This window comes from Phocoena sinus, chromosome 11 (genome assembly GCF_008692025.1).
Source record: "Phocoena sinus isolate mPhoSin1 chromosome 11, mPhoSin1.pri, whole genome shotgun sequence".
Taxonomy (NCBI): Eukaryota; Metazoa; Chordata; class Mammalia; order Artiodactyla; family Phocoenidae; genus Phocoena; species Phocoena sinus.
In genome coordinates, this window is record NC_045773.1 from 64797435 (window position 1) to 64811611 (window position 14177).

General features: G+C 44.4%; 1 protein-coding gene across 1 annotated transcript in view; it reads left to right on the plus strand.

The window, feature by feature from the left end:
• The window catches only part of UHRF1BP1 (UHRF1 binding protein 1), a 55045-nt gene that overhangs the window by 35763 nt on the left and 5105 nt on the right, over positions 1 to 14177 (plus strand). Inside the window, exons 10-20 of the mRNA XM_032648225.1 lie at positions 283 to 453; positions 865 to 1004; positions 1410 to 1551; positions 1800 to 1993; positions 2202 to 3658; positions 8529 to 8725; positions 10742 to 10896; positions 10981 to 11131; positions 13010 to 13272; positions 13717 to 13825; positions 13951 to 14057. Coding sequence (XP_032504116.1) covers positions 283 to 453; positions 865 to 1004; positions 1410 to 1551; positions 1800 to 1993; positions 2202 to 3658; positions 8529 to 8725; positions 10742 to 10896; positions 10981 to 11131; positions 13010 to 13272; positions 13717 to 13825; positions 13951 to 14057 — 3086 coding nt within the window. The remainder of the gene's footprint in view (positions 1 to 282; positions 454 to 864; positions 1005 to 1409; positions 1552 to 1799; positions 1994 to 2201; positions 3659 to 8528; positions 8726 to 10741; positions 10897 to 10980; positions 11132 to 13009; positions 13273 to 13716; positions 13826 to 13950; positions 14058 to 14177) is intronic.

Here is a 14177-nt window from a genome sequence, read left to right on the forward strand (position 1 = left end):
CTCTACCCCTTACTTGCACTAGTTTTAGAGCCTCTCCAGTGGTCCATGGTCAAAGATGGCAAAAGTCAGCAGCTGGCCTTTAGGGAACCCTAGGGAAAAATCACATATAGAATCCAGAAGAACTTGAGTGCTCTCACTAGATAATTTTTACTTATCCCAGAGAATTTTGGATTGGCGGTGAGGGGTCAGATTCTGAATTATGGAAAACTATACCAATGGAAAAGAAAATTTGTAACATTGGGTCATGATCTTAGACTAAAATCTTTTTGCTTTATTGCACAGGCGATAGCTGCAAACATTGGGTACGTCACTGTGAGGCCATGGAGACCCGAGGCCAGTGGGCCCAGAAGCTGGTGATGGAATTTCAGAGTAAAATGGAGAAGTGGCATGAGGAGACAGGTCTGAAACCACCCTGGCACCTGGGGGTAGACTCTCCCTTCCGGAGGAAAGCAGGTGGGTTATGAGGAGCTGGAGGACTCCTGTTGCTTTGCCTCTTGACATTTACCTTTAGGTATCCGGTGGCAATAAAGCACTAGACTGGCTAATTATCCCAACTTACTCCCGGCTGATTATTCCAACTTTATCCCACGGAGAGACATCTGTGACTTTTTTCTTTACGGAGTCCTGTTTGTCTCCAGGGATAGCTGCAGTGTGGAAGAGAGGTTGTTAGCTTCTCTATTTAATAGGCCGTTGCCTTGGTCTTAAGGAGAGAATAGTTTTTGAGTTCCGTCCTGGAGCTTGCCAGTGTTAAACTCTTTCCTACATATAGCATTAATGATCTTAGGGTTTTTACTTTCCGAATTCTATTAATGATGATAGTTGAGTGTATCTGATTCTTTTTCCCACCTCCTTATTTTTATTTAGATTCTCTCTCCAGTCCTCAAAAGAACCCCCTTGAGAGAAGCCCCTCTCAGGGCCGACAGGCTGTCTTTCGGCCTCCAGCATGGAATCGCCTACGCTCTAGCTGCTTGGTAATACGGGTGGATGACTTGGACGTCCACCAGGTAAGGAGCCCATGACAGGGAAACAGGGCTGGAAAGGGGTGGAGCAGTTCATTTGGAACGCAACAAATGTGATCAAGGTTGTAGAATTTGGAGGCTGCTTCCTTCCCTTCCAGGTGGATTTGAGACTTTGGTCTGTTTCTTTCTGAGTGTGACTGCTGAGATCAGGACTTGGGATTCCTCACTTTCCTCTGAATACCCCACTACAAACCTTTCACTGAAAAAAACGAACTTGTAAATAGTGTTAGTCAGGTGTGAGAATGCCTGGAATCTGCGTGAAGAGCACTCTGCTCCCTGTGACAGACTTTGGAAGAGTTGTAGAGGCTTTATCCTCCTATCTCAGAGGAAATTGAGGAAATTCTATTCTGGGTGCTGTATAGATGCTAACAGCAACTCGTGATTGCATAGGTTTCTACAGCTGGACAGCCAAGTAAGAAGCCATCAGCACTCCTTTCCTGCAGTCGGAAACTTCACAACCTCCCCACTCAGGTCTCTGCCATTCATATTGAGTTTACAGAGTATTACTTCCCCGATAATCAGGAGCTGCCAGGTAAGCATCTGCTCTGGTCAGTCCTTACTGTCTTGCTCTTGCTCTTCGCATTTGTCAGCCTCGGGGGCTCTCTGCTTATATTCTGTTTGTCATTTGGAGTTTTAAGTGTTTGAGTTAGTTTAGCACACCTTTGTTGAAAACTCTTCCCTGTGTAAATATATACCTTTGATAATAAAATGAATATTAGCTGATAAGTGAGAGTCGAGCTGCTACTTCATTCATGGTTTCTTTTTTTCTCTGCTTTCCAGTTCCCTGTCCCAATCTTTACATTCAGTTAAATGGTCTGACATTTACTATGGATCCTGTCAGCTTGCTCTGGGGAAACCTCTTCTGCCTGGATTTATACCGCAGCTTGGAGCAGTTCAAAGCTATCTACAAACTGGAAGATTCAAGCCAGAAAGATGAACACTTGGACATCCGACTGGATGCCTTCTGGTTGAAGGTAGGGTAGAGAGTGGGATTTTTGTTCCCTGTTGGCAGCCACAGCTGCACTTCTACCACGGCTATAATCCAAGGTTCTGCTCTGTACATTTGATAGAAGTAAGGAAAGCAGTTTTACAGCCCAAATGGTCTTTCACGTGTGTATTAATGGTGGGTTGCAGAGTTGCTCAGCTGGCCATTCTGAATTGGGTTTCATTTTCTCTCTGAAGGTGAGCTTCCCGCTGGAGAAGAGAGAGCGGGCTGGGCTGCACCGTCCCCAGGCCCTTGTCTTCTCTGCATCAGGCGTGACTGCCACCAATACACGTCACGCCCCACATTGTAGCTGTCCAGACCTTCAGAGTCTCTTCCGGGGTTTTGCTGCTGCTGAGTTCTTTCATTCCAATTATGTTCAGTTTCCCAAGGTGCCAGGCGGCTTTAGCCTTCTGCACATGCTGTTTTTGCATCACGCCTTCCAGGTGGATTCCCGATTCCCTCAATCTAGTGCCCTCCCTCCCCAGAGGCTTAAGGCTTCCCAGGATCTCTGGTCCATCCACTTCACCCAGATCTCCTTGGACTTTGAGGGAACAGAGAACTTCAAAGGCCATTCCTTGAATTTTGTGGCCCCCTTCCCCTTGTCGATTTGGGCCTGCCTACCCCTCCGCTGGCAGCAAGCCAAGGCACGAAAGCTCCTTATGGCCACAGAAGGGAGGCTGAAAGCATCCGCCAGCTTTGGCAGTCCTGTCCATTCTGAGGCCCTTGCCCCTGACACTGTGTCCCATCAGAGGTCAAAGACTGAGCATGATTTGAAAAGCCTATCAGGCCTTACAGAAGTCATGGAAATTCTGAAAGAAGGCAGCAGTAGTGTGGATAACAAAGGGCCTCTGACAGAGCTGGAGGACGCGGCAGATGTGCATGTGCTCGTACACTCGCCTGAGCATGTCCGAGTGAGGCTTGACCACTACCAGTACTTGGCTCTCCTCCGCCTGAAGGAGGTGCTCCAGGGTCTTCAGGAGCAGCTTACTAAGGATACCGAGGCCATGACTGGGTCTCCTCTGCAGGACCAGACAGCTTGCATTGGCGTCCTCTTCCCCAGTGCTGAGGTGGCTCTGCTCATGCATCCTGTCCCTGGGGCTGTCGAAGCTGACTCTGAGGGTTCAGATACTACGAGCCTTGTAGATTCAGAGCTGTCTCCTTCAGAGGATAGGGAGCTGAAGTCTGATGCCTCCTCAGAACAGGACCCAGCAAGCCCCAGGAAGGTTCTGGAGGACACTGACATTGAAAATCTGGATGCATCCCAGGATAGGCCACTGCCTGTCCATAGCAATGGAGAAGTGCAGGACTCGGATTCTCTTGCACAGCAGGAGGCAGGGAAGGGCCATGAGGCAGTTGAGTCCTTACAGGATAAGGGAATGAGCAGCGCCCAGGCTCCTAGCTCACCAGCTGAGTTGAAGCCCCCAGGGGGCAAGGATACTGCTGTGAATGGACAGGGCGAGCTCATCCCCTTGAAGAACATTGAGGGAGAATTATCAAGTGCTATTCACATGACCAAGGATGCCACAAAGGAGGCTCTACATGCCACCATGGACCTCACCAAGGAAGCTATGTCTCTGACTAAGGATGCCTTCAGTCTGGGCAGAGACCGAATGACCTCCACCATGCACAAGATGCTGTCTCTGCCCCCAGCCAAGTGAGTGGTTCTCTGCCTCCTTCATTCACCTCCTCTCTCCCTCCTAGCTCTGGCCATTGGGCTCAGGCCTCCTGCCATGTGCACTTGTAGATGGGGAAGCACCGCGTGGTCCAGGAGCGTATATGGAATGGCCTAGTTAATGTGGCAAAGCCTTTAGTTTTCAGAGCTGCCTGTAGAGCAGCGGAAGAACTTTCAGGCTACTTAGAGGATATAGGCATACCAGTCAGAGGGACTTTACTTTCAGGACTACACCTAATTCTGTGATAGGGGAAGAACCAGAAATTGCAATAAAATAACAAAATCCCATGGATTTTCTCATGCCTCCATATATCTTAGCCTGGTCTTGGGCAGTTTTCAAGTCAACATTTATTGCTTCTTAGCATCAAGCTATCTCCTCTTTCTCTGATTCACTGTTATTGATACAGCTATGCTGTATCAGAATAATAATACCTGGCACCTGTATGATATTTTATTCTTTTCAGTGGGCTCTCATATAGTATTTTATTTGATGTAATCCCCACAGCAGCTCGGGGAGGTCGTTGCAGATGTTTGTATCCCCAGTTTATAACTGAGGAAATGGAAGCTTCAGAGAGGATGAGCCCATGGATCCTGTATCTTATAACTAGAAAAGCTGGGGCTTTGAACTTGCTCTTTCTGGTACACCTTATCAATATCTGTCAGAGTAATAGAGAAGGAAGAATTTCACTCATCCGTTCAACAAGTATTTTTTGAGCCCTTACTGTGTGCCAGGCTCTGTGTTAGACGCCGGGGCTACAGTGGGAAGTAAGCAGAAAACACAGAAATGCACAGTCAGAAGAGTGGGAAGGTATAGATTTTTCCATGGGTGCCTGTGGTTTTAGGAAAGATAATGAAAACTATGGGAAATCTTTGCTGGGACACTTAGTGGTTTGGGGACCATGGTTTGAAGATCAGTGGCTTTAGAACTTTTGTCTAAGTGGATTTTCTTAAGTGTGTCTCAAAGCAATACCTGTGGGTATACTAGTACCTGCTAGGCCTAGATAGCCTAGGAGGAAAGAAGAGGAAAGCTTAAAGGATTAATTATGTAATAATACTAGGCAACTTTTATTGAGTACTTTCTATGTGTCAGGCCTTGTCCTAAATATTAACAATATTAATGCATTGAATTATTGTAAGAACCCTATAAGGCAGGTCCTAATATCACTCCACATTTTACAGATGAGAAAACTGAGGCTCAGAGAGGTAAGAAACTTGCTCAAGATCACACAGCTTGTGAGTGGTGGGGTGAGGATTGAAAGCCTGGACTCCCAGTCACCTAATGTGCTGCCTTTTCTAATTAGAGAAAAGTAAGGGAGATGGGAAAAGAGGAGAGGTAAAAAGGAGAAAAGAAAGGTGTGTGATACAAACTCTGTTTGAAACACCAACAGTGACTTCCTAACTGCCCAGGCCAGTGGCCTTTTCTCAGTCATCTTTTTCCAGGACTCCTCTGTGCAGTCAGCCTTGCTGGTCAGTTCATTCTGGGCACTTGTAACCCACCCAGTTCCTCGCACTTCTTGGAAGGAGTCTTTTCTTTTCCCTTGGCTGCTCTCTTTTTCCTTTTATCCTGTAAATGGAACTGTTCCACAGCACTAGGCTGTCCATATTCTGATCGCTTTTGTCATAATTTTTATTTTTTAACTTATAAAAATGATTTGTGTTCATTTCGTTGACAGTGTGGAAAAATAAAAGAAGAAAGAAGAAAACGTTAAGAGTCACGTGTAATGACACTATCCAGAGATAGCCATTATTTACATTTGCATCTGTTTGCTTCCAATTTTTCTATACATATTTGTGTATCCATGCGAATGCTTACATGTGCCTACTCATATAAAATACCCAAATATTATTTTATAATATTTGTGTATTTATATTATTTCTATATAATATAGAAAATTTCCAGGTTTATTCTCTTTATGATTTATTGTGAATAGTTCCCCATTCATGAGGTATTTGAACATATAATTTTTAATTGCTCTATTATATTCTTGCAGATGGATGTATCATAAGTTATTCATCCAGTCCACTCTCTAGGGGGCATCATTTAGTCTGTTTCCAATTTTTTCTCAGGTAAAACCAAGGCTGTGTTAAACATCCCTATTTTTGTGAACATTACTCTTTATGCATATCTAAATCTTTAGAATAAAACCCAGAAGTGGAATTATTGGGACAAACACTATAAACATTTTTTTTTTTTGGTACACGGGCCTCTCACTGTTGTGGCCTCTCCCGTTGCGGAGCACAGGCTCCGGACGCGCAGACTCAGCGGCCATGGCTCACGGGTCCAGCCGCTCCGCGATATGTGGGATCTTCCCGGACCGGGGCACGAACCCGTGTCCCCTGCATCGGCAGGCGGACTCTCCACCACTGCGCCACCAGGGAAGCCCTCTACAAACATTTTAAGGTTCTTGATGTATTTGCCAAACTTTCAGAAGGTTTATATCACTCAAATGCATTTTTGAATACATTTGACCCTTGATCAATGTGGTGATTAGGAGCACTGAATCTCTGTGCAGTTGAAAATCTGCATGTAACCTATAGTTGGCTTTACCTATAAGAGGTTCCTGCATATAAGTGGTTCCAACGCATCCACAGATTCAACCATCTGTGGATTGTGCAGTACTATAGTATTTACTCTTGAAAAAAATTTGCATATAAATGGACCTGCGCAGTTCAAACCCGTGTTGTTCAAGGATCAACTGTACTTTCGCTCTAGGTTATTTTGTCCATCTCCTCACATCTGCGAGAGTCCTTATTTTCAGTCCTAACTTCCCTCCTCTCCCCTGCTCTTGCTTTAAAACTATCTACTGCCCATAGCTCCACACTGATCTCCCAGGGGTGCCTTGAACCTCACATATATAAAGGAATAAATTCCTTATCCCTCCCACCCCCGGCCAGTTCTCTTTTTCTTTCTTTTTATGGTGGCATCATTCCTTTGCTCATTCAAGCTCTGCCTCTTCCAGGCATTTGTCAGGTTCTGACCATCCTTTTAAACTTAAGCATGCTTCAGAATCATCTGGAGGCTTGTTAAAACACAGAGTGCTGAGCCCTGTCCCCAGAGTTCCTCGTCCAGTAGGTCTGAGACAGAGCCTGAGAAGCTGCATTTCTAATGATTTCCCCTTTAGATGATAATGTTCCTCTGAGGATGACGCTGGGAGCACAGCTCTAGGGAGTCTCACATCTGTTTCTCCTGTCTGCTCCCACATGGGGACTATTTTAGTGAACTATTAGTTGATTTCCTCATTGGATATCTTTCCCTCGCTAGCATATTTGGAAAAGGCAGGTCAAACTTCTTTTTTTAAAAAAATTAATTAATTAATTGTTTATTTATTTTTGGCTGCATTGGGTCTTTGTTGCTGCGCGCGGGCTTTCTCTAGTTGCGGTGAGCGGGGTCTACTCTTCGTTGTAGTGCGTGGGCTTCTCGTTGCGGTGGCTTCTCTTGTTGCAGAGTTCGGGCTGTAGGCGTGCGGGCTTCAGTAGTTGTGGCACGCAGGCTCAGTAGTTGTGGTTCGCGGGCTCTAGAGCGCAGGCTCAGTAGTTGTGGGACACGAGCTTAGTTGCTCTGCGGCATGTGGGATCTTCCCAGATCGGGGCTCGAATCCATGTCCCCTGCATTTGCAGGCAGATTCTCGACCACTGCGCCACCAGGGAAGTCCCAGGTCAAACTTCTTAAACCACAGGTATGATCTTGTTATTTCCCTTTTCTAAAGCCTTCTGGCTTTTTCTTTATTCTCCCTGAATTGAGTTTGAACTTCTTAGTGTGGCATAATCAGTTATTATGATATATCCATATGGCACTTTACAGTTTTTAAAAATAGACTATTTTCTAGAGCAGTTTTAGCTTCATAGCAATATTGAGTAGACAGTACAGAGATTTCCTGTATGCCTCCTGCACTTCACAGTTTTCAGAGCACTTTCATGCATTATCTTTTGTCCAGGGTTTTCTATAATGTGGCTGCCACTCATGTGGTAAAGTGAAAAAGGCACTTAGCAAGAAGTCAGGTGACTTGGGTTCTTCTTAATTCTACCTTTAACTGGGACTGAGTTAGTTTCTTCACCTATAAATAAAATCAGAGGGTGGGCACATAAGGTCTTTAAAGGTTTCTTTAAAGAAACCTTTCTAACTTTATCTTCTTTTGCTCTCCCCCGACAAAACTTACGCTCCAGCTGAGCTGAGCTCTTTACTAGTCTCCAAAGGTACATTTCGTTTTCTGGCTCCATGCCTTTGCTCATGCTGTTCCTTCCCCATGGAAGGCCCTCTTCATCATCTCTTTCACAGTCCTTCAAGGACCACCTCAAACATAATCTCTTTCCACAGAGCCGTTCTCTTCATCCTTTCCCCTCTTTGGTATTGCCTAGCCTTTGGCTTGTATCCCTGTCCCTCTTACGGTGTGTGTGACTTACTACCATATAAGGTTATTTGTGTATAAGTCTCCTCTCTCCTGATAGAATGTACATTCTTTGAGGACCGGGGATGTCTTATTCATCACTCCCCACCACTGCCCGGTGCCTTGTATGCAGAGGTTATTCAGTAAGTACTTGAGGAATGAACATGGGTTTCAGGTACCATTCACAAGCACCAGGGCTGTAGGTAGTTGGTCTCTTCTGTACATGGGATGACTCTGAATAACCTTGACATTTGATATGGGAGAACTGCCTATGCAGTTTGAAATGCTGGAATATGGGGATTCAGAAAGGCCAGCAGTTGAAAAGTGGTTTTGTAGCGGGTAATAATTGACATCAAAGTTTATGTATACAATAACGGTCTGGGCTGAAAAGGATGGGTATTGCAAAGGAATGGAACAACATACCTCCTAAGCCACATTTGTGGGTTTTGTTTTTGTTTTTTAAACAGGGAGCCCATGGCCAAGATAGATGAGGGGGTGGCAGCCTCTGTAGGTGGAGGTGCTGCCCGACTCCGATTTTTCTCCATGAAGAGGACAGTATCTCAGCAGTCATTTGATGGTGTCTCATTGGATAACAGTGGCCCTGAAGACCGGATTTCAGTGGACAGTGATGGCAGTGAGAGCTTTGTGATGCTCTTGGAGTCTGGTAAGTGGAAGCAGAGCCGGGCAGAGTTGTAGAGCCCCAAGAGTGTTCTTTCTGATGCCTGTATTCAGACCAGCAGGATGCAAAAGGAGCTGAGATTTGATAAAGTAGACATTTTCTTAATCAAAAAACCAAAAGAGGAGAAATTTTAGTGGATTTGTGGCTCTGACTTTATCCCCACATCTTCTAGGTTATTGATTAGTACTTGACCTTTATCACAGAACAACACTCAAAGAAGAGAGCGCTAGTCTTACAGCCATGTAGCTGTGGCGGTAAGACTAATTCTGTGGCTGTATCAATGGTGTGTGTGTTTGTTGTCTGCTTTTTGCCTAAACTATGTATTTTATTGTTGGAAAATAACTAGGAGCTTTTTGTCTATGATAAAACAAGTAACCTTTAGGCATTAGATTAATCACCACTAGGAGTTAACACTAGTTCTTTCAGCTTATTGAAATGAAAACTTTTAAAATCGCCCCTTAAGAGTATCTAAATGAAAATAAAAAGAGAATGTACTGTTTCTTAAGCTGGATGGTATATATCCATGTTTGTTTTGTTATTATTATTAATTTCTTATGGGAAAATCCAAATATTTAAAAATAGACAGAATCAGGGCTTTCATGGTGGCGCAGTGGTTGAGAGTCTGCCTGCCGATGCAGGGGGCACGGGTTCGTGCCCCGGTCCAGGAGGATCCCACATGCCACGGAGCGGCTGGGCCTGTGAGCCATGGCCGCTGAACCTGCGCGTCTGGAGCCTGTGCTCTGCAACAGGAGAGGCCACAACAGTGAGAGGCCCGTGTACCTCAAAAAAAAAAAAATAGAATCAAATAGCGAACCTTCATATACCCATTACCTAGCTTCAGATATTAAGAACTCATGGCCATTCTTGTTTTATATATTCTTCTGCCCACTTCCCTTCCTCCCATATTATTTTGGAGCAAATCCCAAACATATCATTTTATCCATAAATATTTTCATTATGCATCTCTAGAAAATACAAATTTTTTAAATATTAAAATTTTTTAAAAATTATGGTAAAATACACATAACATAAAATTTACCATCTTAACTATTTTAAACTATAATTTAGTAGCATTAGTTACCTTCAAATCATTGCACAACCGTCACCACTATCCATCTCCAGAACTCTTTCATCTTGCAAAACTCTATACCCATTAAACAATAACTCCTCATTCCCTCTTCCACCAGCCCCTGGCAATCACCATTCTACTCTCTGTCTCTATGAATTTGACCGTCTGGGTACCTCACATAAATGGAACCATACGTGACTGGCTTGTTTCATTTCACATAAAATGTCCTTAAGGTTCATTTACGTTGTATGTAGCATGTGTCAGAATTTCCTTCCTTTTTTTTTTTTTTTTTTAATAGATTTTTTTTTTTTTTTTTTTTTTTAGATGTTGGGGGTAGGAGTTTATTAATTAATTTATTTTTGCTGGGTTGGGTCTTCGTTTCTGTGCGAGGGCTTTCTTTAGTCGTGGCAAGCGGGGGGCCACTCTTCATCACGGTGCGCAGGCCTCTCACTATCGCGGCCTTTCTTGCTGCGGAGCACAGGCTCCAGACGCGCAGGCTCAGTAGGTGTGGCTCACGGGCCCAGCCGCTCCGCGGCATGTGGGATCCTCCCGGACCGGGGCACGAACCCGTGTCCCCTGCATCGGCAGGCGGACTCTCAACCACTGCGCCACCAGGGAAGCCCCTCCTTCCTTTTTAAGACCATTATTTGTTGTATGTTTATACCACATTTTGTTTAACCATTTATCTGTCCATAGACACTTAGTTTGCTTCCATTTACAGACTTTTTTTTTAAGGTGACCAAATACCATTGTCTTTTTAAAAATTAACAATAATTCCCTAAATTCATTAAATATCTAGTTAGTCTTCAAATTTCCAGTTGTCTCATGAGTGTCATAAATGTTTTATTTTTACAGTTGTCACTGTTTTTAGAGATTGGATTTGAATAGAATTTTTTGACTCTCAAATTCTTTTGTTATCTTTCTTAATGCAGAGTCTGGTCGAGAATCTCTTCCTCCAGGATCTCTTCCCAATGTCTTAGACAGTGCTGGTGTTCAAGGGAGCCCTGTTGCGGATAGTTATGGCCAGGGGTCACCAGAGGCCAAGAGTTCAGCCTCACCCAGTGGGGAAGACCTCCATCTTCACCTGGTCAGCTGTTCTATTTTCTTCTCTGCAGAGGGTAGGCTCTAAGCTGGAAGCTTGGGACTCAGCTAAGGGAGTCTCCTTTTACAGGTCTCAGTTCTGGTCCTGAAGGTGAATGAGGTGTCTTTGGGGATTGAGGTACGTGGTGAGGACCTGACTGTGGCCCTGCAAGCAGAGGAGCTGACCCTCCAGCAGCTAGGCACCATGGGACTCTGGCAGTTCCTTCATCGACAGTGCCCAGGTGAGGATGGTGGGATTGCAGGAGAGCTGGTGGGATTTTTCTGGGGCATCCATAGCTTAACTTGCTCCTGTCACTGTGCTCCAAGGGCAGCTACCTTAGTGCCAAGCCTTTGGCGCTTCTCTCCAGCAGCGATTAGGGGGAGGAAGAAGTCTAATGAGGCCTCCTTGCAAGGAGCCTCCCAGAGCTCTTTCTGGGGTTTTGTACTCAGTAGGCTAGTCTGCGTCCTCACCTCCCAGGTGCTCCTTATGCTTATACATGAGGACTGTGTCCACTTCTTTGTGAGGCTGCTAACATCAAGCTATATCTGATCAGGGAACTTCTGATTCAGTCCTTTGATGTGAATTATCATTTATACTTTAAAAGATGACAGCAAAAATCTGGGCTTAAGCTACATGCTTTGTTTAAAAATTTTTTTAAAAATATTGAGTAGATACTAAAGAATACTTGTAAAATATATATAAGGTATAAAATAACAACAGTACAATGAACCCATGTACCCACTACCTAGTTTAGTAAATAGAACAGTACCATTAACTTTGAAGTCCCCGGGAGTCCCTCTCCAGAACCTTCCTCTTGCCTCTCACCTATCATAGGGAATCATTGTCCTGAATTTTGTATTTCTCATTCTCTTGCTTTACAATTCTTCTGCATGTGTTTGTATCAATGTATTATTTAGCTTTGCAGTTTTTCAAGTTTTTCTAAATGGAATCATAGTTTGTATTCTTTTGTGATTTCAAGTACCATGATATTCTTCAGATTCTTCTAGGTTGTTAACTCCAATTTATTCATTTTTACTACTATATAATATTCTATTGTAGAAATATACCACTTTTTGCTTTTTTAAAAACTGCTTATGCGTACTATGAAATTCACTCCTTGTAAGTACACAATTTGATAAATATTAGTAAGCTTACAGCGTTCTACAACCATCACCATCACCCCCAAAATATCTCTTGTACCCATTACTCTAGTTACTATTCTTCAGTCTATTCTGAACAGACATTTGGGTTGTTTCCAGATTTTTTGCTATTTCAAATAGGGCTGTCTTGACATGCCCATCCTTGTACATGTCTCCTGATATGTATGTTGGAGAGTTTCTCCAGGTTTATATTCCTGAGAAAATAATTGTTAGGTCATTAGGGTAGGTATAGCTTTAACCTTAGTAGATAATGCCAATTTGTTTTCCAGAATGGTTGTACCAATTTGCATTTATATAGGTATGTAAGTTGTTTCATAGCCTTGACTACACCTAAGATTATTCTTTATGCAATTTTGAGTAAATTAGCATAGATCCCGCTTGGCTTCCTCAGAGAGAGGTGAGAAGACCAAGACTTGGAGAAAGGAAGCGGTGATCAAATTTAGCAGAGTTGAGGGTCCTCTGTTTGTCTGTTTGCTTGTTTGTTTTTGGCTGTGCTGTGTGGCTTGCGGGATCTTAGTTCCCTGACCAGGGATTGAACCTCGGCCACAGCAGTGAAAGCGCCGAGTCCTAACCACTGGACCGCCAGGGAATTCCCAAGGGTCCTCTGTTTTAAGAGCTTTACCTTGGCCATCAGCCCAGTGCCTCTGATTCATAGCAAGACTAGCTTTTTATTGGTCCTTAACATCCCTTCTGTCATGAGAGGCATTAGAGCAAAGTAGCCAAGCCCACAGTCTTTGCAGTTAGGCTGCCTGCGTGCAAGTCGTATCCTTGCTACTTACAAGTTGTGTTACTTTGGGCAAGTTACTCTCTGTGCCGTAGTTCTTTCATCTCTAAAATGGGAATGATAATAATACTTCTGGCCCAGGGTTGTTAGGAATATTAAATATATAAAAAGTGCTTAGAGCAATCACTGGCTAGTAATTAATTAATATGTTTTCCTTCTGTCTTTCTTCTCAAAGGCACAAGCTTTCAGGAAGCCTCAACTTTGAAGACTGGCCACGTCAGGCCAGCTGTAGGCCTTCGCTTTGAGGTGGGGCCTGGTGCAGCTGTTCATTCCCCTCTGGCCACACAGAATGGCTTCCTACGTTTCTTGCTTCAGGGCTGTGACCTTGAGCTGCTCACTTCGGTGCTCAGTGGCCTGGGGCCCTTCTTGGAGGATGAGGAGATCCCACTGGTAGTTCCCATGCAGATTGAGCTCCTGAACTCCAGGATCACTCTAAAGGTGAGAGGAACTTTGGGGTTTTACCCTAGACTTAGTCAGGCAAGGGATTCTGGCAGTGACAGCTGTTAACTTCTTCTCCTGTCCCTGTAAAATGTAATGAGGATCAAGTGAGGAAATGCATATTAGCATTCTTTGTCAGTGTTACAGTAGTACATAAAAATGTGTTGCTGGCAAAGAGTCCTGAATTCAACTGAGGGGATCTTGTCTCTAGCCCTGACCTTGGCATGCAGCATGACTGTGCAAGCCCATTAGGTTATCAGGTCCTCAGTCTCACCACCTCTAGAGTGGGAGAGACTCAATCATGCCTCTCACATCTCACAAGAATGTATGGATGAACATACATTTGACATAAAAGTGCTTCCAGCTAATGGTAGAAGCATGGCTTGTTACCTAAGTTGTTCTGAGCTGGTTGGGGGCATCTTGTGGTTTCTCTCTTTCCTATAGGACGATATCCCCCCCATCTATCCGACCTCTCCAGGCCCCATCCCCATCACTCTAGCCGTGGAGCACGTTGTGCTGAAGCGGAGTGACGATGGTGTGTTCCACATAGGCGGTGAGTTGGGCTTGTCAGCCTCCCGGCTTCTCTGCCTTTTTGCTCCTGTAAAGGAATCGGTGACAACTAGGAATAGTCTGCACGTTGCTGGCAGCTTGTCATTTAGAACCTTTACTTTTTTCCAGCTGCTGCTCAGGACGGACCATCAGCCGAAGTACTTAAAAGTGAGAAGAGGCAGCCCCCAAAAGAACAGGTGTTTCCTGTGCCCACAGGGGAGGCTTTTGGTTCACAGGTGAGGATATAACTGAACAGTACCTTTCCCATAAACCCTTAGGGGCTGTAATCACAGAAGCGGGTAAAACTCAGAGGGCTGAAAAGGTTGCTTGTGCTGGGTACAGCTGGGTGGTCTGGG